General features: G+C 45.2%; 1 protein-coding gene across 1 annotated transcript in view; it reads right to left on the reverse strand.

The window, feature by feature from the left end:
- Positions 1 to 684: 684 nt before the first annotated feature.
- The window catches only part of LOC138365926 (beta-1,4-galactosyltransferase 4-like), a 69465-nt gene continuing 44693 nt past the window's right edge, over positions 685 to 25456 (reverse strand). Inside the window, exons 3-5 of the mRNA XM_069326639.1 lie at positions 17429 to 17510; positions 7459 to 7642; positions 685 to 712 (exon numbers count right to left, since the gene is read on the reverse strand). Coding sequence (XP_069182740.1) covers positions 685 to 712; positions 7459 to 7642; positions 17429 to 17510 — 294 coding nt within the window. The remainder of the gene's footprint in view (positions 713 to 7458; positions 7643 to 17428; positions 17511 to 25456) is intronic.

A 25456-nucleotide genomic window follows, 5' to 3' on the forward strand; every position in this document is an offset into this window, starting at 1 on the left:
ATATAGAAGAGCTAACCTAAAGGTACTTCCATGACACTGGTTTATCACTCAAATCATTAGTGTGTATGATTGATATATATAATGTGTATTAATTTTAAGTGCTAACCTCTAGTGGAGGTAGGATTATCGCCTAGTGAGTGCAGAAATTTTATCCTAGGCTACCATCAGTACTTGCTCACAATTTATGAGCCAGTGGTGCCCAATTAACAGTCACACAACATAGACTATTTGATACCCAATTCAACACCTGTAACAGTGTAGAAGAGGTAGGCACCATGCAGCACTGTGCAAATATACGAAAATTAACGTATCAAGACCAAGGTGGAAGATAGCATTCCCACCACAGTACAGTACTGCAAGGTTGCAACAAAAAAGAGTGTCCAATCGGCAAAGTCTAAAGGTAATACGACTTTGCCTACTGCCCAAATTCCATCCTGAATAAGAGGGCCAAGGTCCATACCCGTGGGTTGTTTGACCAAGGATCCCAGAGAACATATGTCACTAAAAAGTTGGCAGATGAACTACAATTAAAGCCTGTAGCCCAGATGTCATTCAATATCTCAGGGTTTGTAACAGATGCAGGACCTCAAGTCTACCAGGTGGTAAACCATCAGTACGCTTAGGCAGGTACGTCTGTCGAGTACAAGCCATTGTGGTGGACAAAATACCAGTAGACTTACAAGTTCAAGGTCTGAGAGCTACAGCCAAATTCCTGAAAAATAGAGGATAAAATTGGCAGATAACATTAAGTCTGATCACCTCACCGACTTCGGTCTCCTTGTAGGGGCAGACTATTGCCATCGATTCATCGGTAGCCCTACTAAATATCAGGGCATAACCATGTTAAACTCTGCAGGAGGTAAATTACTCTCAGGCCCAGTATCAAGCCTGAGGAGACCTATGACTGCAGATAAACAATACCAATAGAAATCTAAATTTGTCAGCTGATTATATTTCTCCAGTAGCATTATACTAAGGAGATTACAGCTGACTATACCAACAGAGGTTGATGTTAGTATCATCATTAAAGCTGGAGATGGTTCATGAGGCTCAGTGGCAAATCAGTGAACAGTAGCCTAAACAGCTACAAGTCACTGCGACCAATGTCACTGAACCCACTGCAGTCTCAGAACCATACTTTACTTCAATGATGAGCTATTCAATCTTCTGAATCAATTAACTAAATTAAACCCCAATAAATTTGATGACTGATTTGATACATTTATTATTTAATCAAGATGTATTCCATGGGCCTCAGTGTTTATATATCAGTGACCAGTTACCTGAACAAACTTCAAGTTATCTAATGTCACTGATGTCACTGCAGTCCCTGAATCATACTTGACTGTAGTACTTGATCACATCCAGTCTTCTGGGTTAAATAATATGTATTTAGGCTTGAATATTAGCCTTTCAAGAGTTGACAGGGAAATGAAATCGCATTAGACTTCTAACCCTGCAACTCTAGTACAGGGACATCCGTCCTGTACGAACAGACGCACAAATGTGTGATTACTAACTACTAACATCAAATTATCTAATAATTCGAAGGAGGAGTATCGGTGTTCGTCTGTTCTAATTAGACTTCGACCCGTGAGCAGCCCTGGGGAATTATGTCGGAAAATCCGACACCATTTAATATCATACAGACAGATAATAGTTGCTGTGTTGTATAAACAAGTTACCCATAAAAATGTAACTTGTAGTGGAATTCCCATCTATAGAAAACAGGATATCATTACCACACACTATTATATATTCACCGCCTATTATGGTGGGAATTATTCTTAACTATATTAGGTTTGGACTTTTCCATCATAAAAACATCTCATATAAATTAACTTAATTATCAATATTAAAGTAGAGTAAATGTGACCCTTCTATCACTTTCTGTCATTGGACAATGTAAGCCAAGTGTCAGTGGTGAGGGAGGGGCAGCCATTTGTTTATACTGAGACCAGAGGCGCAGGAGCCAATTCGGCTCCTGTTAAATTTACTTGGACAAAGTGTTATGGAAACCAAAGGTGTACCATCATCAACACGCTGTCAACAAAACAAGTTAAGTGTTCTACCAAAACCCATTTATCTATCATTTGTGGCCATTAATGTCATTAGGTAGGGTGGCCCGGTTAGAACATGAGATCGCCTCATACTAAAGGTAATTAAGCCTAGGTCTGTATGGTTCCATGTACAGTGTTTTCTCTGATATACCTGTCATATACTAGGATTCTGCTTCACAGCTAGCGCCCTTTTGACAGGTCAAGACAAGGAAGCATGCTTTGTGCATCAGTTACTAGGGTGTTGGAAGCTACCTCAAAGAGGGAAAATGTGGTGTCTACATCCTGGTTATACCTGGTGGACTAAGGCCTGCTGTACAATAAGATAAGGAACCTCTTCAATGTTTAATAATGTATGTAGTCTAATACTGTAGTTGATTGGCGGCATATATATAAATTTAATAAACCCCCCTAATGTGTAGAGGATCGATTTGTGAAATTATTGCAGAAATACAGTCCACTTATCATCATTCAAATTGCTATCGAAGTATATAAATTAACGTAAATATAAATTCTATATAAATTCATATAAATTAAATAAATATAAATCTCACAGGTCGGTTCCCACAAGTGTTTCAGATCAGGAAGAGAAAGCGGACACTCTTGGGGAAATTAATGGAACAAACAGTGCACCATTTCCCCACAAAGATACGAGCAGCAGAACAATGGAGAGGCGAAGGAAAAAGTAAGGAGACAAAGGGAACATCAGAGCGAAACAAGAGAGCAGAAGAGTTAGGAGCCCCAGCAACAGCTGGGGGGGGAAGGGGAGAGAAAGGAATAGCCACGAAAGCAACCAGGACGAGCACCAAGCATCGGGCTCCTGGAGACAGACACAAAGGAGCGAAAACCGCGAAATTAGAAGTTGGGGTTCAAGGTAATTGGCGTATAACCCCGAACGTTCCATTGAAGAATAGACATCGACGAGAAGAGAAAGGACAACAACAGAGAACAAGGAAGAAACAAAGGTGAAAGAGCAACATAGCACGTTAAGAAGATCAAAGTCGGATCTGGGTCAGCAAAGTCAGGGTTAGGGGGCATGGGTAAACTGAGCAAAGACGGAGGGAAGGAAGCAGGAGAACAGACCAGAGATGGACAGGCGGGGTCCAGAGGAGGAGGAGGAAGAGGAGGAGGCAACCGAGAGGAGCAGTCAAGGACAGCAGCAGGAAGAGGGGGAGTAGAAAGAGGGGAGCGCACCTCAGCAAGGGCAGCAACTGAGAGGGAAGCGGGGGCCAAAGAAACCTCCATAGTAGGAACAGGGGGTGCAACCACCGAAATGGAAGGGGAAAGGGCGATAGAGTCAGAAGTAGGGGCCAAGGAAGAAAGCGAAGCCTGCTTACCCGCCGGGGAGGAGAAATGAGAGGAGCCAGACTTATGCTTCTGACTTAAAGAGACAGGTGTTCCAGCAACTACGTACTGGGCAATAGATTCCAGTGTCTCAACAGGAGAAGCTGAACGAGAGCACACACGACGGCCGGTAGGAGAGCGATGGACATCAGCCCACACTGACAGGCAGTGGGGAGAGACATTAGATGGAGGAGAAGGATGGGAAGGAGGATCGGAGGGAGACGAGGAAGAAGAAACAGGAGACATGACAGACCGGGCAGAAAGAAGGGAACCCCCTAGACAGAGAACCAGGAGGGGGACCCTTCAGGACAGAACTCAAAGGAACAGAGGAGGCGGCAGTGGGCGTATCAGGGCCCAAGGCCCGGAAACGGTTGTGGGCCTGAGGAAGGTGGGAAGGACGAGGAGAGGAAGAGCGCAACACGCGAGCATAAGAGATATTAGCATAAGGCGGGAGCCGGCAAACCTGGCGCCTCCCCTCAGGAAAAGATAAACGCTCCCGGTGCTTCAAGTTGAAGACGGCTGCCTCAAGCTTGTAATGGATACAGGCACGGGAGAAGGTAGGGTGGGCCTCACTGCAGTTGAGGCAGCGAGCCTGGGGAGAAGTGCACTCCTACTAAGAGTGACCTTCGCCCCCACACAAAGGACAGAGAGAGACAGTCCCAGAGCAGCGGAGGGCACCATGCCCAAACCTCCAGCACTTGTTACAAAGCCTAGGAAAAGGAATGTACACCTGGACAGAGCACCTGGCACCAGCAAGAATGACAGAGGATGGAAGAGTCCTACCATCAAAGGTAATCTTCACAACCCGAATGGGTTGACGGCGACCACCACGAGGGGTACGAGTAAATGAGTCTACCTGGAGGACAGAATGGCCTTGAGCATCAAGGATATGCCGAATATCATCGTGACAGTCCTGCAGATTCCGAACACCGGTCGCAACATGGTGTGGGAGGAGAATAGTGCCAACACTGGCATTCAACCGAGCGTTGTTTGAGATCCGAACAGGGATCTCGCCAAGGCAGGATAAGGCAGCCAAGCGGGACCCTGCATCCTGAGGAGCAGCAGCAACGACACGTGTACCAAGACGAGTGGGGTTGAAGGTAACAGAGGCATCCACGGAATCAACAAGATGTCGATGGAGGGAGAAATCATCAGGAGGCGCAGAATCAAGAGAGAGGAGATCAAAGTAATTGGCCCATGAAGCGGGACCAAACAAGGCCTGATACGCATCAGTACTGGAAGGAATCGAACGAGTGCGGCCGTGGCACGGACGGCATTGAGAACCCCCAGAGAGAGAGGGGTTAAAAGTCGCAGTAGTCACAACGAGAGACTTAGCCGCACCAGGGGACGAATTGGTCACCACTGGGGACTTGAGGCTCGACCCAACCACAGAGGAGGGAGTGGAGCTGGGGGAAGAAGTCAGGAGGGTCAAAGGAGGAGCAAGGTCGTGGCCCAACGCAGCGGGAGCTACAGAGCCTGGTCTTCCAAGACAGGCCGACTCGGGGACTTGGTCGCCCACCCACGAGATATAGAGGGTACAACAGACACATTCAACGACATACAGATAAAGAGAGACAAATTCATTCACGAATGTGCCCCAATACCCACCATGGAGCCGCAACTAGAGGCAGGACACCTAACAGTAAGCTATCGCTGATCATGCTGGGGCCCCCTAGGGGTGCGTCGCGAGTTTACGCCCCACAAATGCCACCTTAAGAACCGTCAGTCTGTCGAGATCGGGTTCAGCGACGAAAAGGGTATTGACAATAAAAGGTTCCCCTCGCTCGAGACGTTGGGTAGTACAGTTCTACGGTGCAAGAGTATGCCTCCTCAAGCACCTGGGCGTCAAAATAGAAGAAGTCCAAAGGAATAACCAAAACAAGCAAAGGTCGGCAGGAAACGACAAGCAGATAAGAGAAGAGGGGGAGAAAAACGAAACATAAGGAAAAGGAAAAGCGATCCGGCACAATTAAAGAGAGCAGCAGGAGCGCAAGGCCAGAAAAGGACAGAGGACTGTCCCACGGAGCATCACACTCCGGCAGCCGTCCACCAAGCCCCCCTCACAGCGCCAACTAGCCAGATGGGGAGGGGGGTGAAAATTATAAAACTTCGACGTTTCTGTCCATCCCGGACCATTTTCAAGTCGGAGAATGACTTTAGTCCTGTACAACCCGAAATGTCGTAGTTTCTTGATTTTTAGATTTGTGGGTTAGTTATGAACTCCTTAGCCACATTATTATAAAAATATAAGGTATTATAAAATTATTTATTATAAAAGTATTATGAAAAGTTATACTAAACCATCGTGCTTAGTGATAACAAATCTTTATACATTTTCTCCATGTAATAATTTCTATCAAACTCTGATAGATCTAGAGTTGCTATTGATTATTTTCCTATACTTTCTTCCTCAATTGATGAGGTCTCCAAGTTACTCTTCTGTCGCCAGATCTACCTTTTATTCTACCACAGATCTTTCAATATTATTAGTTCTGTTTATTTTTATGTTATTTGATGACATTTGCACTATTGCTTACGTTTCAATTGTAATCCTTCCCTTGCAGCCCACACTAAACCTTCACTCTTATGGCATGTACTCTTATTTACTCTATTTATTTATGCTCTTATTTACTCACATTTTATTCGTATATAAATATTCTTTACCTGTTTTCTGGAACAAATCTTTTATCAATATCAAAATTACATTTAATATGTCCTTGAAGATAACAATACAACACATGGAAGACTGCCTCAACACTGGAGACTGTTATAAAATGTAAATAAACATTTTCCTTTGTAATTACACTGCTCTACGAAAGTCTAATTAGCTTTGTTTATAGCATGTGTCTCAAATGTAGTACTGCTCCTTTTTCACAAAAACGCTTCATTTATTCAACTTACACAAAAACTGTTCTCCTAATTATTTGAACAGACATGCCAGGGTTGAGTCTTAAGCCTACAAAACATAGTTACATTACTTCTGTAGATACTTCTATGGCATCAGTTCTTAGGAACTTGCTATTTTAGTTCTCCTTTACACATATGTGATCATAATACTCACACTTCCGTCTCTATTAGCGGTAACCTTGAAGCAGTCACTCAAGGTACTCAGCACTCTACTTGTTTCCGTTCGAAACCTTTGTCATTGTATTGGCAACGACATAACTTTGCCGTTGTGGTGGCAACAACAAAACTTTGCCGTTGTGGTGGCAACAACAAAACTTTGCCGTTGTGGTGGCAACAACAAAACTTTGCCGTTGTGGTGGCAACAACAAAACTTTGCCGTTGTGGTGGCAACAACAAAACTTTGCCGTTGTGGTGGCAACAACAAACTTTGCCGTTGTGGTGGCAACGACAAAACTTTACGGTTGTAGTGGCAACAACAAAACTTTGCCGTTGTGGTGGCAACAACAAAACTTTGCCGTTGTGGTGGCAACAACAAAACTTTGCCGTTGTGGTGGCAACGACAAAACTTTGCCGTTGTAGTGGCAACAACAAAACTTTGCCATTGTGGTGGCAACAACAAAACTTTGCCGTTGTGGTGGCAACAACAAAACTTTGCCGTTGTGGTGGCAACAACAAAACTTTGCCATTGTGGTGGCAACAACGAAACTTTGCCGTTGTGGTGGCAACGACAAAACTTTGCCGTTGTGGTGGCAACAACAAAACTTTGCCATTGTGGTGGCAACAACAAAACTTTGCCGTTGTGGTGGCAACGACAAAACTTTGCCGTTGTGGTGGCAACAACAAAACTTTGCCATTGTGGTGGCAACAACATAACTTTTGCCTTTGTGGTGGCAACGACAAAACTTTGAAATGAGAACTAAATATTATCCCCATCAGTTTTGACTTCAAATTATTTAACAGTCGTCTGTGGAGTCTTATTCTTCCCTTCCAAAAGTTATACATTATTGAGTTAATAATGTTTCCTCTGATATTACCAGATAAAACCACAAATATGACTATTAGCACATGTCTAACATTTGATGCGAACAGTCAACATTTGACTATTAGCACAAGAAGACACGAGCATCAAATGCTGGTGTCTTTTTCTCACCTATAATTGAATGTTGAGCGAGCAACAGCCAGGTGTCTTGGCTGAGGTGAACAGTGATAGAGGTGGAAGTCATTTTCAGGCAGCAGATCAACGTCGTGAAAGGCGTAGCAGTCCCACGGACCCTCCTTGCGGGCCTCCTTGAAGCCCACGTTCAGTAAACTGGCGCGATTGAAGGGTGCCGAACCTGTTAGAGCAGAGATGTGATAAATAAATGTATTGTCAACGTAATACGGGAACATTACCATTACTTGTAAAATGTTGGTTTGTCTGTGTAGAACGAATACATTGACAGGAAAATGAGAGTTGTAGTTAGGGAAATAAAATCAATAAACTAACAGACTTTAGAAAATATGAAAACAAAATTATGTGAATATGAATATAAAATAGCACGTAAACTAATGACTCCTGCACTTGTTTATTAAATTCCGGAACTCTGGTCGATTCAAATGATTTCAAACATATGTATGACAACTTGGATAAATAGCAACTGGCGAGTCAACAGCAGTTGCACACATCATGCCCTTAACTCAAGACTGGAACTTTAGGCCAGAAGTTACCAGGCTTAGAGAGCTTAAAACATCTAATAGCATGCTAAGACATAGAACGTCTACTCTCCAGCAGGATACCCGGAGAGTAGACGATAAATGAGGAGCTAGAACCATGGCAAAGGAGTGCCAGCCAATAATCAGGAAGGCAGCGGTTAATATGATAGACCATTTCCCTGTTTTACAGGATGAGAACTTGAACGAAAACTATGAGAACATTAGTGGGAACGTGTAAGCAGGACAGCTGCTCATTACTACAACAAAACAAAAGGAACAGAGAGGAATTTGATTGTTCTGGGATTTAAAAGTAGAAATATGGGAAGGATTTAGTCTAGGAATACAAGAAAAAGAGTTAGTGTATGTCTTCCAGGGACCATGGAGTCTAGTCAGTGGATGGATTGATCAACATATTGTCAGGCAGCAACATCAGGCCTATCACCCGCCTCTCAGAACCTGGACACGATACTTACCGTGGTAGAAGCTAGAAGCTGTTGGGTAAAAGAAGCTACTTGTAATAAAGTAGTACCAGATATAATTAGGTATTATGGAGTGGGACCAGTCATGTGGCCGGAGTCGACAGTCAGGTGTGACTGATGTAGTGAACGCCTTGTATAAACCGAGAGTGGTCCAACTTGCTCACATTTATCAGCCACAAATGATAAAGCTCAGATGTTTGAGAGCCACAGACATCAACAAAATTTACACTTACGTTTTTATTGTTATATACAGTTTTTTTACAAAAATTTTATTTAAATTTAAAAATCTGCACATTGAATGCCATAATATATATATTCATGCAAGCAGTTTTTAAACATAATTTGTGTTAGTTTCAGCAATCCGAGAGACAAATATTTAACAAAAAAGTAGAGCAGAAAATTGAAATATTTTAAGATTAATTTTGTAAGTAAGAAATTTAATTATTAAAATTATATTTTTTTGACAAAAATACAATGCTACACATATCAAGCAATTTAAGACGCTGTTTAGTGCTAGTATTGGTCTTTTATGTCTTCATCTTGCATATAAGTCGTTCCCAATCTGGCTGATATGTTGTCAGAGCGAATTAGCTTCGTCAGGTGTTGGTTTGTAAGGACAGCACGATGCTTCCCCTTCACAAACCTCATTACAGAACAAACTCTTCCTCCGACTATGGCTGAAAATTTGAGTTTTCCTCTTCATATTTTCGTATTTTACAATTTGTAAGATATTTTCCTTCACAAAGTTTTCAAATACACTAAAAATTAGATTTAATATGAAGTGTACAAGCTAGGCCCGCACTTATTCTATTCTCCCTTCCCTAAGTATCCCAGCTGTTTATATAGCCATACGTTTCTTGCTCTGGATTCAGGACGACATTTCTAGAATATTTGAATTCACTAGAATTGCTCACGAACGGCATATTAAAGGTCAAATGGTCGCATGTGGCTCCCGAGCCGCGGTATGGCCACCTCTGAAATAAACTAACGTCACGAAAAGTATTGTATGAATAATACAATATCATTCATGCACATCTGGGGCTCGTTGCTTGATAAGAACCAGGGAACATGCAGACAGAACAATGGGTTCCTCCAAGAAGTCAAAGAAAAAATACAGTACAACAGGCAACATGTCAACCAGAGGCCGCCCTTCTACCACACTGTAGAAGGAAAGACATGCAGACAGGATTTCAGTAGAGACACAAGGAACTACAGGACTCAGGGTAACAGTCAACTGGAAGGACGTGGAAATTGGTGGAATGGACATTCTTGCCACAATTAAAACAACAGCACAAGAAGATACCAGTCTTGGAACAGGAATGGAGGCGACAGACCTCCGAACCTCAACTGTACGCAAACTCAGAGGTGACCCTCCAACTTGCATCCAACCTAAAAGTGACCCTCCAGCCTGAGGCAAACCTAGAGGTGACCAACCTGCGGCAAACCCAGAGGTGATGCTCCAACCTGCGGCAAACCTAAAGGTGAACAACCTGCGGCAAACCCAGAGGTGATGCTCCAACCTGCGGCAAACCTAGAGGTGACCAACCTGCGGCAAACCCAGAGGTGATCCTCCAACCTGCAGCAAACCTAGAGGTGACCAACCTGCGGCAAACCCAGAGGTGACGCTCCAACCTGCGGCAAACCCAGAGGTGACGCTCCAACCTGCGGCAAACCCAGAGGTGACGCTCTAACCTGCGGCAAACCCAGAGGTGACGCTCCAACCTGCGGCAAACGGAAGCAAAAGTCTTATTATCCTCCTGGACAACAACTATGTTGGCGGTCCAGTTCCAGTTGAAAACAGGAAGAGAGGAGGAATATTCTCAGCGGCACCAAGAGATAGCTTCATGATCCACATTACTATGTTTCCTCCTCAATATTTCTTAGCAAGAGTTCATAAAGACTATCATCCCTCCAGAGGGTCTTGGTAGGACGGCCGGATCTGAATGGTTGGAGGGCTCCAACGAGGCCGGTAGATATAACCCTCACAGCGATCCTCTCTCCACTACTGAAACTATTGCTTGAGAGACAGTACGACCCTACATATTTTCTTCGTAAAATTGCTGACTTTAACCAACCATATCAGGAAGGAGCCAACCTTTTCTCTCTAGATGTCTCGGCCTTGTACCCAAGCACACCTCAAGTGGCAGGAATCCGTTAAGTAACAGCTTTCTTTGAGGAACACAAAAGGAGAAATTGCAGACGACCTACCAGACGCCGGAGTAAGACGTTTCCCCTGGGAGGGTGCTAGTGGGACGGTGCTTGCGCCATGTCTTAGACTGTAACCTAAAGGACACGCTCCTGTGTTCTGACAATAGCTTACCGACAGATTAAAGGAACAGCGATTGGAGTGTATGTGAGGTAGAGGTCAATGGTTTCACACATGGGCTAATGGTTTCCGCCCAGATTGGGGTTTTACAGTCGAATCTATCCCCAAGGAGCTACCCTTCCTCGACACCTGTGTATAACTTGAATGAGAAAGAGACTCCAAACTAAAATGGTTTAAAAAGATTCTAACCTGCATTCTTCCAAGAATGCAAGATTCTTCCAAGAATGCAAGAATGCAAGAGGAAGTATGCAAGATTCTCTTGCATACTTCCTGTCATCCAGCATCCTTAAAGAGATCTCTCGCCTATTCGTTAGTTATCCGAATAAAACGGATAACGAGTGTTAACAGCGAACTCAAGAAGGATTGTTATATAATTTGGTCGTGTTTCCCGAACAGAGAGGATTCTACCGGAAGAGGCACACAAACTTTCTACACTACAGAAGCGCGACCTTCTGAGGACCGGACGACAGCAGATTCCCCTCTCCAGGATGGTGCTCCCTTCAACGTGTATTCCTACAGCATCAAGAATCTTCAGGGAGGAGATAACCAAACTTTGGCAATGGATGGAGGGCCCCCTTTAAGGAGCACACAGCTTGGCAACATTTCCCTTCGGATCCCCCCTCTGATATCCTGGAAAATGGGAGCCTCTTTACAGGATATAAGGGTAAGGCCCGTTTCCCTGCTCACCCACAGTTGAAAGGGGGAGAACATGAATAGGAGCCAAATCTATAATAACCTAACCTAACCTGGGATCTCTTTGGTTTTGACTAACACATGTGATTTCTGGAGCTTCTAACAATTAGAAGCTACAGAAATTACATGCATTACTGTCAACCTCGTTATTCAAGCTCGTTCTGACAGTTCCTGCGACGGCACAGGAACCAACTGTATTGGCGTTTGTCTTTCCATTGGAGGATTTCGGTGCCGTGGAGAGGAGAGACCTGCTGCATGGGTAACAGCTTCTCCACCGTATCAACCTACCCTGGATTTGCGCCTTGGAGAGGCTACTCCAGACCGACAACCAGAGCGCAACTCCATAGTCTCCTGAGACTGATAGATGCCTACTTACTTACTTAACAATTAGGAGTGACTTCGACGTCGACCAAGCTCACGAGGCTCGTGACATCACCCTAACAAGAGAAATTCAGAATAAAAACATTTGCATATTAGACAAAATCCATTGAAAGATTTCAGATTCTTGAAGCCTTCAAATAAAAGTAGAACAACACACCATAAATACTCCAATAGCGGAACAATTAACTCTACCCACCATAAGAGTGAGAGCGAGACCGGAACGTGAAGATGCCAACGATGACGTCACGGCTCAAAACGCCATGCCCACTACACGTGACTAATATTATTATGTATAGGTTATTTCCTCATGCCTCTTACCTTTACACCTTTCTCGTCACCTAATTGTATACATCTGACCTCCCAGCAGTATAAATTCGACATGTTCTCTCCTGTCTCTCTCTCACAGCCCCGCTTCTGTGCCAGTTAAGTCCACTACGAGCTCACCATAGCCCGTGCTTCTTGGAACTTTTGTTATGAGTAGCTGAATCTAAAACTCCTGTCTCTGACCTAGAATAACTGGTGAAACCAAAGCAATACTCCACAAGGCAACAACAACCGAACAGATCAGGGGAGCAAAATGAGTACACCTGCTCTTGCCTCTAAGACATCCCAAGCACAAATGACGACCCCCTTGATATCCTAATGCCCCAGTACCTGAATGTAGCAAAGACACCACGACCCAACCCAGATTCTCACATACCTAGAAAAAAGAAAAGGAGCCAAAGATATATCAAGTGTCTACTGTTCCAATGATTATTGCCTCCCTGACAGACCTTCAGCAAGATGCTTGACAAAGCATTCCAAGCACTGGAACAGACCAACCCTCACTTAAAGAAGGAAATGTTAACAGAGGACCAAAAACAATCTATTGAACTTGTTTTTTCCACACGTTTACAAGCCCTACCTGTAATGCTCGATGAAGTCGAAGAAGGTGACGAAGCTGAATGGTTTCAGCGCCCAGTGGCGTCTCCACTCTAACTAAGACGACACAAGCAGTCGGGAAAATCAGCACATAATAAACTACAAACGAGTCAATGGTTTTGAGTCCTTGGTGGACTCTACTATAACATAATAATGGCCAATAACAACACTCATGATTATACATTGGAATATCAAAGGATTCAAAAACAAAACACAAACACTCAGAGCAGTGCTTCTCAAGGACAACATTGATATCGTTTTACTTCAAGAAACATTTACAAGGACTGAAAGAAGTATCAATATCACAGGATATCAAGGTTTCCACTCCCCAATTGCACAAGGTGGCACCAGAGGCACTTCAATACTAGTAAGAAATCATATCAATGCCACAGCAATCAGAGACCTGCCTAACTGTGGTGAGGACGTCGGAATTATTCGAGTTAATCTCACTATGAGGAAATCAATCCTATACATCTTCAATGTATACAGGAGCCAATGAGAACACGATATGGATCTCTCTGCAATCTCTGAAATAACAGTCACCAAACCAATTATCATATCGGGTAACTTAAATGCTCATAATAAATTACTTGATTCACCAAGAACCGAAGCCAACAAAAGACATATTGGAAACCTTTAGGATGAACAGGCCAAAGCTGCAGAAAGAATGGCTCTTAATTGATTTGAATGGAAAGCCAAACCACTGCACCAAAATGATTTTACTGACAGAAAACCCATAGAATGCCTTACCTCCCACCTGGATCAAATCTATGACAAACCAGGAATCCTTATTTTTCTGGACCTTGAAAAAGCCTTAGAGCTAGCCAATGCTCCAGCTACACTGTGCTGCCTTGTGGATAAGAAAATCAAGGGACACGCTCTTGCATTTGCCAAAGTATAATCAACAGAGAACCTAAAGTCAAATTCCAAGGAAAAACATCCTCCTCAAAGAGGCTGGAAAATGGGACTCCGCAGGGAGGAATTCTAAGCCCTTCCTCTTCAACTGTCTCATGGAACAATTCATGAAGCTCAAGTTACCAAAAGCCAAACTGCTTAACTATGCAGACGACTTTGTGGTTATCATCAATGGCAAAGGCGCTATGAATCGTGCACAAAAATGCCTAGATATCATCAGCAGGGAAGTGGAACGCATAGCAGTTCCTTAGTTTATGCTCAGAACGCATAAACAACAAATGCAAAGAAATGGCCATTTTTTCACGGATATTCCTGCGCGGGCCCTAAGCCCCTGGCTCGCCCACTAAGTGTTGCTTGTTTCTGTTTTACTTGGGCGGAGTATGAGTAGTTATGATTCGTATGGTCGCTTCAGTAAGATTTTGCCATATGCGTTTAACAACTTCCTCTGCTCTGTTGAATCTAAGTTGAAATCTTAATGGGTTTGTAACTGTGCACTGTGTTAGATAATGTTCCAGTGATCTGTCGGGCATTTCTCCATAGTGCCAATGGCCGTTAAAATGAGAACTCAAGGCATCAGAGCTGCAATTCAAGGAAAGGAAATTGAGTGGGTCACTAAAATTTTCAATACTTTGGTGTCATAATAGACACCTAGTTGTAATTAACTCAAGAAATTTAATATCTTCTGCAATGTTACAAAACCAGAAACTCAGCTTAGCATTCCCTGACAAGTTTTAGAGATGGTGCATCTCTACCAGTACTCAAAATGTACTACGTTCAAGCAGTTAGGTCACTCATTGACTATGCTGCTCCTGCTCTTACATCCCTTAGTGATAACCAATGGGAGAAACTGGAGTGTCTCAAAACGATGCCTTCAAAACAATACTGCGAGCACCTATTCTCTCATGGCGAGAGAATCTAAGAATGGAAACCATCTTGCCAGCCTTAGAAAACAAAATTAAACAAAAAATATCCACCAAAACAGTAAAACGTGGTGGAACCACCGCCAGACTGCCAATCAAAGATTGCGTAAACAGATTACTGCATAGAAACCTTCAATATAGAACAAGTACTTGGACGTAAAATCTGGTCAAGATTGAAACGAAAGATTGAGAAAGTGGACTTGAAACTGACTATTAGAGAAAAAGGAGAAGATCGCCTATATCAACATTTTCGGCAAACTCCTCCATGGGAAAAACCGAGTTTAAAGGTAATCACTGAAGGATTACCAGTTAGAAAATCAGCTTGTGACTCCAAGAGGTTCAAAGCAGTAATAGAACAACAAATGGAAACCATCTCATGACCGACAACCACTCACATCTTCACACATGGATCAGTTGATAAAAAAAAAGATTCTGCTGGGGCAGCAGGTTACACTAAGAACCATGAAACTTACTGGAGCATGAACAGTAGGTACTCAACATTGCAAACAGAAATATATTCCCTGACAGAGGCTATAAATTAAGAAATTAAGAATAATTTACAAGATGCCATCATTCATACCATCTGTAAATCTTCGTTTCAGGCATTGTTATTCATCCAGCACAGAGATAATATACAACTTATCACATAAATCCTACATCTAGGAAAAGAAGCACACTGTCTTTTTACAGCCAGCTTGGGGCCAGTAACAGGGTTCTTTCTGTTAACGTTTCTCATAACTTCTCCTTGATCCTACCCAAAGTCGATAGTAAGTTTTCAAGAATTGGTGGTAGCAAGTAACAGTGCAAGGAATAAAGGGGGAATAAACAACACGCAATTACACCTTCACCAATACATTATCACCTTCACCAATATATATCTCTAATTATAACTACACATTTACACTGTCGCTTTCACTCAGGACACTCAGTAGATCCGTAGTGTTCATCAAGCCCTGGTGAGTCCACTATCTTCACATATACATTGTCTACACTCAATGGCAATCACTGGCGAATACACCTTCGACATGAGCCAGTCTACGCATCGTATCATCACAATGCCCTAGTACCCCACATCTGCTCTCCAGAAATTCACTGGCAAAGGGCTTCAGCCACAAGCTGACAGGGGTCTTAAATAATCATGTACAGGGTTAGCTAACACCCTGGCAGAAGTCTCTAGCAATACACTAGCAGCACTTCTCAACAGATGCACTACCGTCATCTCGTAACTCTTCTTGGCTAATTCCTGGGTACGTCTGTCCATACAACACTACATAAATCCAGCAACTAACACACTGCTACTACCGACGGCGGTCACTTTGTCCTCTCACAGGACCAAGTCAAGAGTTCTGGACTGCCCAAGGTGAACTGTCCTCCTCATCGCAATCGCCTCCTTATGTGACCACTGTGAACATAAAACGTCATTAACTAGACAGTCAGTATATTGGGTGACCTTAGGATAACACCCTTCTACCGGGGAATTGAAATTGTAATTGCTTTCACAACCTAGATGGCATTGATATCGGTACGCAACCCACCAGAGGTCATCATCATCAACCTCACCATCTAACTGAGGTATGAAACAGGAGTCTTTCACCGGCGCCACACCACCACCAACAGATGACGTTGACTACATCGCACCTAATACCTGGTAGTTGGAGTGCAGGCCCATAAATGGCATTGAAAATACCACTCCCCACTCCAACAACGGTGTCGATACCGAAACAGCTGTCAATCACCCTAAATTGGATACCAAGTCACATTGGCATAGTTGGTAATGAAAATGTAGACTCACTAGCAAAAACTGCCACTGCTCTACCTGTTGTACAGGTAAAAATACCTCCAAGTTTCTCACAGATTAAGGAGAAAATCAAGAAGAAAATACTCCCAACTATCAAAAGTCGCCACAGAGCCAAATTAGCGGAAGGAAGATCCACTGCGATGTGTAATGAACAAGCCACTGGGTTCTCCTCTTTCATGTCTGGCAAAAAAATATCCAAAGACATTGCAGTAGCCATACACAGACTCAGACTTGGTTACAAGTGCTGCTGGGAGGTAATAAACCCAATAGTTAGAGAGTGTCTTATCTTTGCAACAGAAGCAGAGGCACCACTATTACATTACTTAATGGACTGTGAAGCATCTGAAGCCCTGCGCATCAAACTCAACATTCAACCAACAAGAGCAGCTGCATTAAATGCAAAATCCACATCGACTACAATGGTAAAAAAAATAGTTGAAGAATGTGACACAGTAGTGAACATTGTGCATCTACATCCGCCACCAAGATAATGTTAATAAAGCAAACCTTCATTGAAAACTTTGACCCAAATATCACAGTAACAAGGTTATCGTGAATGTAAATCTATATAAACAAAAATGGAAATGTTCATTGTTCAAATAATTTAGATTTTTTTAGTTAACCTCAAACACATATGACATTTGGAGAGATCCTCTTCCAATTAAACTAAGAGGCAAGAGCACTAGTCAGAGGTTATCTTGATCTTGAGGTTATCTTGAGATGATTTTGGGGCTTTTTAGTGTCCCCGCGGCCCGGTCCTCGACCAGGCTTCCACCCCCGGGAAGCAGCCCGTGACACCTGACTAACACCCAGGTACCTATTTTACTGCTAGGTAAACAGGGCATAGGGTGAAAGAAACTCTGCCCATTGTTTATCGCCGGCGCCCGGGATCGAACCCGGGACCACAGGATCACAAGTCCAGTATGCTGTCCGCTCAGCCGACCGGCTCCCTCCGGGATAGAAGCCCTCAACAAGGAAATATTAGCATCACTAACCTTCCTGCTCGACAAAGTAGATGGAGTAGTTGAGCTGCTGGCGCTGAAGGAACGGGTGCATGTGATTTAGGAAGGCCCCAATCTGGTAAAAAAAAAAATCAGTCAGGGTTGATGAATATGTATTATTAAGTTCTTATTGGTATCATATAGTTGTCATTGGGATTAAAACTTTCAAACCCATTAATTGAGGTGCACAGGTTGTTATATAAACATCAGAATATTATTACTAGGATTGTGCACATGTGGTTGCATACTCTCGTTATAAGTCTTGTTAGACTTATAATTTTCATAAGTGTTATAAGTCTTCATTCATGTCAAATAGATGTTAGTGGGCTCCGCATGTGTTCGGACCATGTAATATAGTGTCATCGCGGCTGCAACAGACATTGTCTGTACACGTGTTGACAAGGTTACTATACGCCTTCACTGGTGTGACGCAGATAATACACATTGTCTGTACACGTGTTGACAAGGTTACTATACGCCTTCACTGGTGTGACGCAGATAATACACATTGTCTGTACACGTGTTGACAAGGTTACTATACGCCTTCACTGGTGTGACGCAGATAATACACAGCGGACTCGTCAACATGCAGGTACTTGGGTTCTATTGCTAATGGTCCAGATATAGTTTACTCTCCGCTGTTATATAAATAATTATATATCATTCCTGGTGTTATGTCGGCATTATTATTACCACTAATGTGTTATTCGGGGAGCATTATATCATCCCTGGTGTTACACAGGCAGCATTATATCATCCCTGGCGTTACACAGGCAGCATTATAATATTCCTGGTGTTATGTAGGCATTATTATGACTACACATGTGTTATATGGGGAGCCTAATGCTATCCCTGGTGTTATAATGGGAGCATTATACCATCCCTGGTGTTATACAGGGAGCATTATACCATCCCTTGTGTTATATGGCGAGCTTTCTACCATCTTTGGTGTTATACAGACATTATTATGACCATGATATATGAGGAGCATTATACCATCCTTTTTTGTTATACGGGGAGCATTATACCATCCCTGGTGTTATGAAGGCATTATTATGACTACACATGTGTTATATGGGGAGCCTAATGCTATCCCTGGTATGATAATGGGAGCATTATACGATCCCTGGATGTCATGCAGGGAGCATTATACTATCCCTGGTGTTATACAGGGATCCTTGGTGTAATGAAGGCATTATTATGACCACACCTGTGTTATACGGGTAACATTGTACCATCCATCATGTTATACAGGGAGCATTATACTACTCCTGGTGTCATTCAGGGAGTATTATATCATCCCTGGTGTTATGCAGGCATTATTATAACCACATGTGTTATATGGGGAGCATTATTCCATCTCTGGTGTTATAATAGGAGCATTATACTATCTTTGGTGTAATGCTGTCATTATTATGACAGCATAATTCCTCTCTAGTTGTAACTACTGCGCCTTTTAACCCCTCTCTCTCTGGGGGTTCTCACCGCCGTCCTCGTCACGGCCGCCCTCGCTCGATTCCTTCCAGTTCTGCTACCTATCAAGCCTTGTTTGGTCCCGCTTCGTGGGCCAAATATTTTGATCTCCTCCCTCTTGATTCTGCGCCTCCTGACGATTTCTCCCTCCATCGACATCTCGTTGATTCCGTGGATGCCTCCATTACTTTCAACCCCACTCGTCTCGGTACACGTGTCGTTGCTGCTCCTTCTCAGGATGCTGCTTCCCGCTTGGCTGCCTTATCCTGCCTTGGCGAGACCCCTGTTAGGGTCTCGAAGAACGCTCAGTTGAATGCCAGTGTTAGCACTATTTTGCTCCCGCCCCATGTTGCGACCGGTGTTCGGGACCTGCGCGACTGCCACGACGATATTCAACATATCCTTGCTGCCCAGGGCCATTCTATTCTCCAGGTGGACACGTTTACTCGTCCCCCTCGTGGTAGTCGTCGTCAACCCCTCCGGGTTGTGAAGATTACCTTTGATGGTAGGACCCTTCCACCCTCTGTCATTCTTGCTGGTGCCAGGTGCTCTGTCCAGGAGTACATTCCTTCTCCTCGGCTCTGCAACAAGTGCTGGAGGTTTGGGCATGGTGCCCTCCGCTGCTCCGGGACTGTCTCTCTCTGTCCTTTGTGTGATGGCGAAGGTCACTCTAAGTCGGAGTGCACTTCTCCCCAGGCTCGTTGCCTCAACTGCGGTGAGGCCCATCCTACCTTCTCCCGTGCGTGTGTCCATTACAAGCTTGAGGCAGCCGTCCTCAACTTGAAGCACCGGGAGCGTTTATCTTTTCCTGAGGCGAGACGCCAGGTTAGCCTTATGCTAACATCTCTTATGCTCGCGTGTTGCGCTCTTCTTCTCCTCGTCCTTCCCACCTTCCTCAGGCCCACAACCGTTTCCGGGCCTTGGACCCTGATGCGCCCACTGCCCCCTCCTTTGTTCCTTTGGGTTCTCTCCCGAAGGATCCTTCTCCTGGTCCTCTGTCTGGGGTTCCCCTTCCTTCTACCCGGTCTGTCGTGTCTCCTGTGTCTTCTTCCTCGTCCCCCGCCGATCCTCCTTCCCATCCTTTTCCGCCATCTATCGGCTCTCCCCACCGCCTGTCGGTGCGGGCGGGCCATCGCTCTCCTAACGGCCGTCGTGTGTGCTCTCGTTCGGCTTCTCCTGTTGAGACACTGGAATCCGTTGCCCAGTACGTAGTTGCTGGGACACCGGTCTCTTTAAGTCAGAAGCGTAAGCCTGGCTCCTCTCCTTCCTCTTCCCCGGCGGGTAAGAAGGCTTCGCTTTCTTCCTCAGCTCCTACTTCTGGCTCTGTTGCTCCTTCCCCTCCCGTTTCAGTGATTACGCCCCCTGTTCCTGCTATGGAGGTTTCTTTGGCCCCTGCTTCCCTTTCGGTTGCTGCTCTTGCTGGGGTGCGCTCCCCTCTTTCTACTCCCCCTCTTCCTGCTGCTGTCCTTGACTGCTCCTCTCCGTTGCCTCCTCCTCTTCTTCCTCCTCCTCCTCCTCCTCCGGACCCCGCCCGCCCTCCTCTGATCTGTTCTCCCGTTTCCTTCCCTCCGTCTTTGCTCAGTTTACCCATGCCCCCTAACCCTGACTTTGCTGACCCTGATATTCTTTAACGTGCTCTGTCGCTCTTTCGCCTTTGTTTCTACCTTGTTCTCTGTTTTTGTCCTTTCTCTTCTCGTCGTTGTCCTTTCTTCAATGGAACGTTCGAGGTTATTACGCCAATTTCCTCGAACTCCAATTTCTGATTTCGCGGTTTTCACCCCTTTGTGTCTGTCTCCAGGAGCCAATGCTTGGTGCTCGTCCTGGTCGTTTTCGTGGCTATTCCTCTCTCTCCCCCCCCCCCCCCAGCCATTGCTGGGGCTTCTAATTCTTCTGCTCTCTTGATTCGTGCTGATGTTCCCTTTGTTCCTTTGCTTTTTCCTTCGCCTCTCCATTGTTCTGCTGCTCGTATCTTTGTGGGGAAATGGTACACAGTTTGTTCCATTTATCTCCCCCCGAGTGTTCTGCTCTCTCTTCCTGATTTGAAACACCACCTAGACTCCTTGCCGGAGCCTGTGCTCCTGCTGGGTGACTTCAATTGTCGTCATTCTCTTTGGGGTGACGTTCTGACGAATACCCGGGGTCGCCTCCTTGAGCCGTTTCTCCTCTCTTCTTCCCTGTCTCTTCTGAATTCTGGTGAGCCCACTCATTTGGACTCTCGGACTCGCACCCTTTCTTGTCTTGATCTTTCTCTCTGCTCTTCTTCTCTTTACTTAGATTTCACGTGGCAGGTTCTTGATGACCTCCATGGAAGTGATCATTTCCCCATCCTTGTTTCCTTTTTCTCTTTTCGCCCTTCCCTCTCTTTCCCTAGGTGGCAGTTTGCTAAGGCAGACTGGACCCTATTTACCCTCAGTGCTGCTCTCTCTGACCTCTCCCTTCTGCCTCTCTCTCGCGCTCTCCTCCTTTTTCAGGACACTGTCTTCAACCCTGCCCTCCGCTCTATTCCTCGCTCTTCCTCTCGGGGACCACGGAAGTGCGTTCCCTGGTGGAATGCGGACTGTGCTCGGGCTGTCCGCTGTAAGCGTGCAGCCTGGAAGAGGCACCGCCGTAGGCAGACGACCGATTCTTTTCTTTTCTTTCGGAAAGCGAGTGCGGTGGCCCGTAGGGCCATCCGTACGGCTAAACGTGATTGTTGGCCATCTTATGTCTCAACAATTACGTCCGAAACCCCTCTGGCCCAGATCTGGAAGCATATCCGCAAGATAGCGGGTAGGTTCGTTCCCGATGTTTCACCGGTTCTTCACCTCCATGATACTCTTGTGGCGGACCCGTTGCAGGTCGCTTCCGAACTGGGTTCCCACTTTTCTTCTGTTAGCTCTGGTCTTCATCTTCCCCAATCTTTCCTTCTTCGTAAACCTGTCCTTGAGTCTCGTCCTTTAGATTTCTGCACTCATCTTCAGCTTCCCTATAATGATCCCTTCTCTCTCTCTGAACTTCGTTCTGCCCTGGCCCTCTGCGGTTCTACGGCGGCGGGCTCCGATGGTATTCATTATGAGATGCTTCTCCATCTCCCTCCGAGCACGTCTCAGTATTTACTGAGTCTGTATAATTGGATCTGGGAGTCGTCGTCAGTCCCTGAGGGCTGGCTCGATGCCGTTGTCCTCCCTGTTCGCAAACCGGGGTCTCTGGGTACTTCCCCTAAGGACTTTCGCCCTATTGCTCTCACAAGTTGTGTCTGCAAACTCTTTGAACGTATGGTTAACGTTCGTCTGATGTGGTTCCTGGAACACCATCACCTCCTCTCCCCTTCACAATTTGGTTTCCGCAAGTGCCGCAGCACGACTGATGTCCTGGTGAACTTGGAGGTCTATATTCGTACTGCTTTTGCTGCGAAGACCTCCGTTGTTGCCGTCCTTTTTGACCTGGAAAAGGCTTACGACACCACTTGGCGTTATCATATCCTATCTCAACTTCATTCTTTTGGCCTTCGTGGTCATCTCCCTCTCTTTCTCCGCAGCTTCCTCTCTCGTCGTTCCTTTCGGGTTCGCCTTGGTACCGCTCTCTCTCCCTCTTTTCAGCAATACAAAAGTGTGCCCCAGGGTAGTGTTCTGAGCACTACTCTTTTTCTGGTTGCCCTCAATGTCTTCTTTCCTCTCTTTCTTCTGGTGTCTTCTCCGCTCTCTATGTCGATGATCTTACCCTTTGGTGTCAGGGTGATGATTCGCCTCTCCTTCAACGCCGGCTTCAACTTGCAATTGATGCCGTGTCGTCTTGGGCCACAGATCATGGCTTCAAGTTCTCTACTTCTAAGACTTGTGCCATGACTTTTACGCGGAAACGGGTTGTTCTTCGTCCCTCTTTGTCACTTTATGGTCATCCCCTTGAATACAAAGATTCCGCGAAGCTTTTGGGGTTATTCCTTGACACTCGTTTGTCTTGGTCTCCCCATATCTCTTACCTCCGTGTTGAGTGCTGTAAGGCCCTTACCCTCCTTCGGGTCTTGTCCCATACTTCTTGGGGGGCAGATAGGCGCACTCTCCTTGCTTTACGTTCCTCTCTCGTCCTGTCTAAGCACGATTATGGTTGCCCTGCTTACTCGTCTGCTTCTCCTTCTACTCTTCGCCGTCTTGATGCTTTGCACCATACTGGGTTGCGCCTCAGTTCTGGTGCCTTTCGTTCGACTCCCATCCTTAGCTTGTATGTTGACACTGGCTTCCTGTCTCTCCAGGACCGCCGTGATCGCTACTGTCTTCGCTATCTTGCGCGGTCCTTGCAACATCCTTCCTCTCGCCTCTGTCGTGCTTTAACTTTTACCCCTCCTGCGGTTCCTGTTCCTCTTCACCACCTCCCTCTTTCTGTCCGGTTATCTCGCCTGCAGGATTCTCTTTCCGTTCGTATTTCTGATGTTTCTCCTCGTGTTGTTCCTTCTTTGCCCCCATGGAGGGTCCCTCTTCCGCGGTTTTGTACATCCTTGACCCGTATCACAAAAGCTTTTACCCCTCCTACGGTTCTAAAACGCCTTTTCCTCGAGTACTTTTCTTCTCACTCCCGCTCTGTTTCTGTCTTCACCGATGGGTCTAAGTCAGCGGACGGTAATGGCTACTGTTATGATCTCAGCCTGCAGGAGAAACGAGTCTCCCTCCTTGAGAGTTATTCATCAAGCCTGACCTGATTAGAAGGTCTAGCAAATATTGAGGTGATAACGCATATGTAAAATAGTTGCTTGGATATGTATAACAGTTTGAGATTATGGGCAATGAAGAAGAAAACAGATAAATGACTGGCAAGGAGATGTGGACGTTTTGCTGGAGGCGTGAGGCTCGCTTCCGGAGGACCTTGACCTCACTTGAGTGCCAGACATCGCAGGGGGAAGCCGCGCTCCGTTTGAGCTCCCGCCAGAAGGGAACCCCTTTTGATATATCTCTAAGAGAAGAGAAGTGTGCAGACGTGCCAGCTGTGGAATTGAGCTGAGAACGTTGTGGTGTCAAGTCTTGGACGGCGAGGAGAGTTTAATAAGCTGCTCAGAGGCATTTTCGTAGGCTGTGTGGAGCGCCCTGACCAGACGCCGTCAGAGGGAAAGCGCCCTCGATCAGTTAATCTGTGGTAAGCACGATATACGCCAGTTCATAGTGATTGCTTGTAGTTGGTCGTGTGCCCAGCGACAGTAGCAATGTTTATTTATAAATTAGACATGTTTTAATAAGGCAGAAAGCCTGAAATAGGAGAGTGAAGAGGGAGGAGCACGGAGCGACGTCCGTCCCCTCTGAGCTCTGACGGACGACTGAGGGAGCCCGGCTCCTGACGGAGGAAGACCCTCCCAGCGAGTGAGGACCACCGCCAGGCGAGGTGGAGTATGGACCCGCCCAAAACGGGGGAGTCCACTCTCACTGTATGTAGAGCACAGATAGAGGTTTGAGGCAAACATATTGTGTGAATATATTTTGTTTATGTGTTAAAGGGGAACATTTTATTGGAGTGTCGATGGGTTGCAGGTTTGTTCTTTGGGGAAGAAGTTGCTGAGAACTTCGAAGCCAGCAGATGAAGTAGCTGATGAGACTCCAAGGTAGTGGAGCAGAGGACCTCGAGCTGTGAGGAGAAGCAGCAGTGAAGAGGAGTGTCACGTGCTTCTGTAGAGGTGGAGAAGCACCATAGTTGCTCGGGGAAACTTCATGGTGTAGCAGCCAAGAGAGCTGTGGAGGACCCTAGCAGAAGGGTGAAGCACCGTAGTTGCTCAAGGAAACTTCATGATAGCAGCCTGGAGGAGCTGCAGAGGATCCTGGTAGTGAAGCCCGGAAGAACCTAAGGATATTAGGGTAGTGAACTTCCAGAGGTGGAAGGGGAAGTTCTGGTGGATTACTTATAGGGAGTTGATAGTGTTTGGTTGTCATTAGCGTGCAAGACGCAGTGAGAGGTGAGTGACTGCTGGCATTCTTATGTCAAGGAGTTTTTTTATACTGAAGTTTAGAGTTACAGTCGTATCCTGGATTACCTACAGATGTATGCGTTCTAGGACTGATATTGATCGATTAATCATTGTTGTGTATCAATGAACATTTATACTGATATATGTTATTGCATTCAAATGCTGGTTTTCTATATATACATTATCTTGCTGATAGTGCAACAGCGTATGTAGACTTGATCAACTTGAGGAGGTTGATAGTATCAGGTGGTGAACCAGGAGATAGGATACCACTTGATAAGCTGATAATAGAGTTCTGATGGTGTTGGAGTGCAACCTGATTGTGATATTATAGAGTATAGGATTCATTATTATTATATGTGTGTATGTATCGTGTATGTGCTTTGTCCAGTAAATGTATCCCAATTTGCTGGTGTTTGCCCTTGTCCTAGTGAGGCTTCCCAGGAGGTAGTAAAGAAGGAGAGAGAGAGAGAAAGAACCAAGAACCACTGCCGTGGACAGGGTAAAAGGTAATACTAATAAGTCAAAAAGGGGATTGAGGAGATCATATCACCTAAGGAGAGAGTGGGGAGTCACAGCGGCTCGAGTGGGTGTGTGCACGTGACAACGAGGCTAAGTGTTGGAGC

Source organism: Procambarus clarkii, chromosome 2 (assembly GCF_040958095.1).
Source record: "Procambarus clarkii isolate CNS0578487 chromosome 2, FALCON_Pclarkii_2.0, whole genome shotgun sequence".
Classification (NCBI taxonomy): domain Eukaryota; kingdom Metazoa; phylum Arthropoda; class Malacostraca; order Decapoda; family Cambaridae; genus Procambarus; species Procambarus clarkii.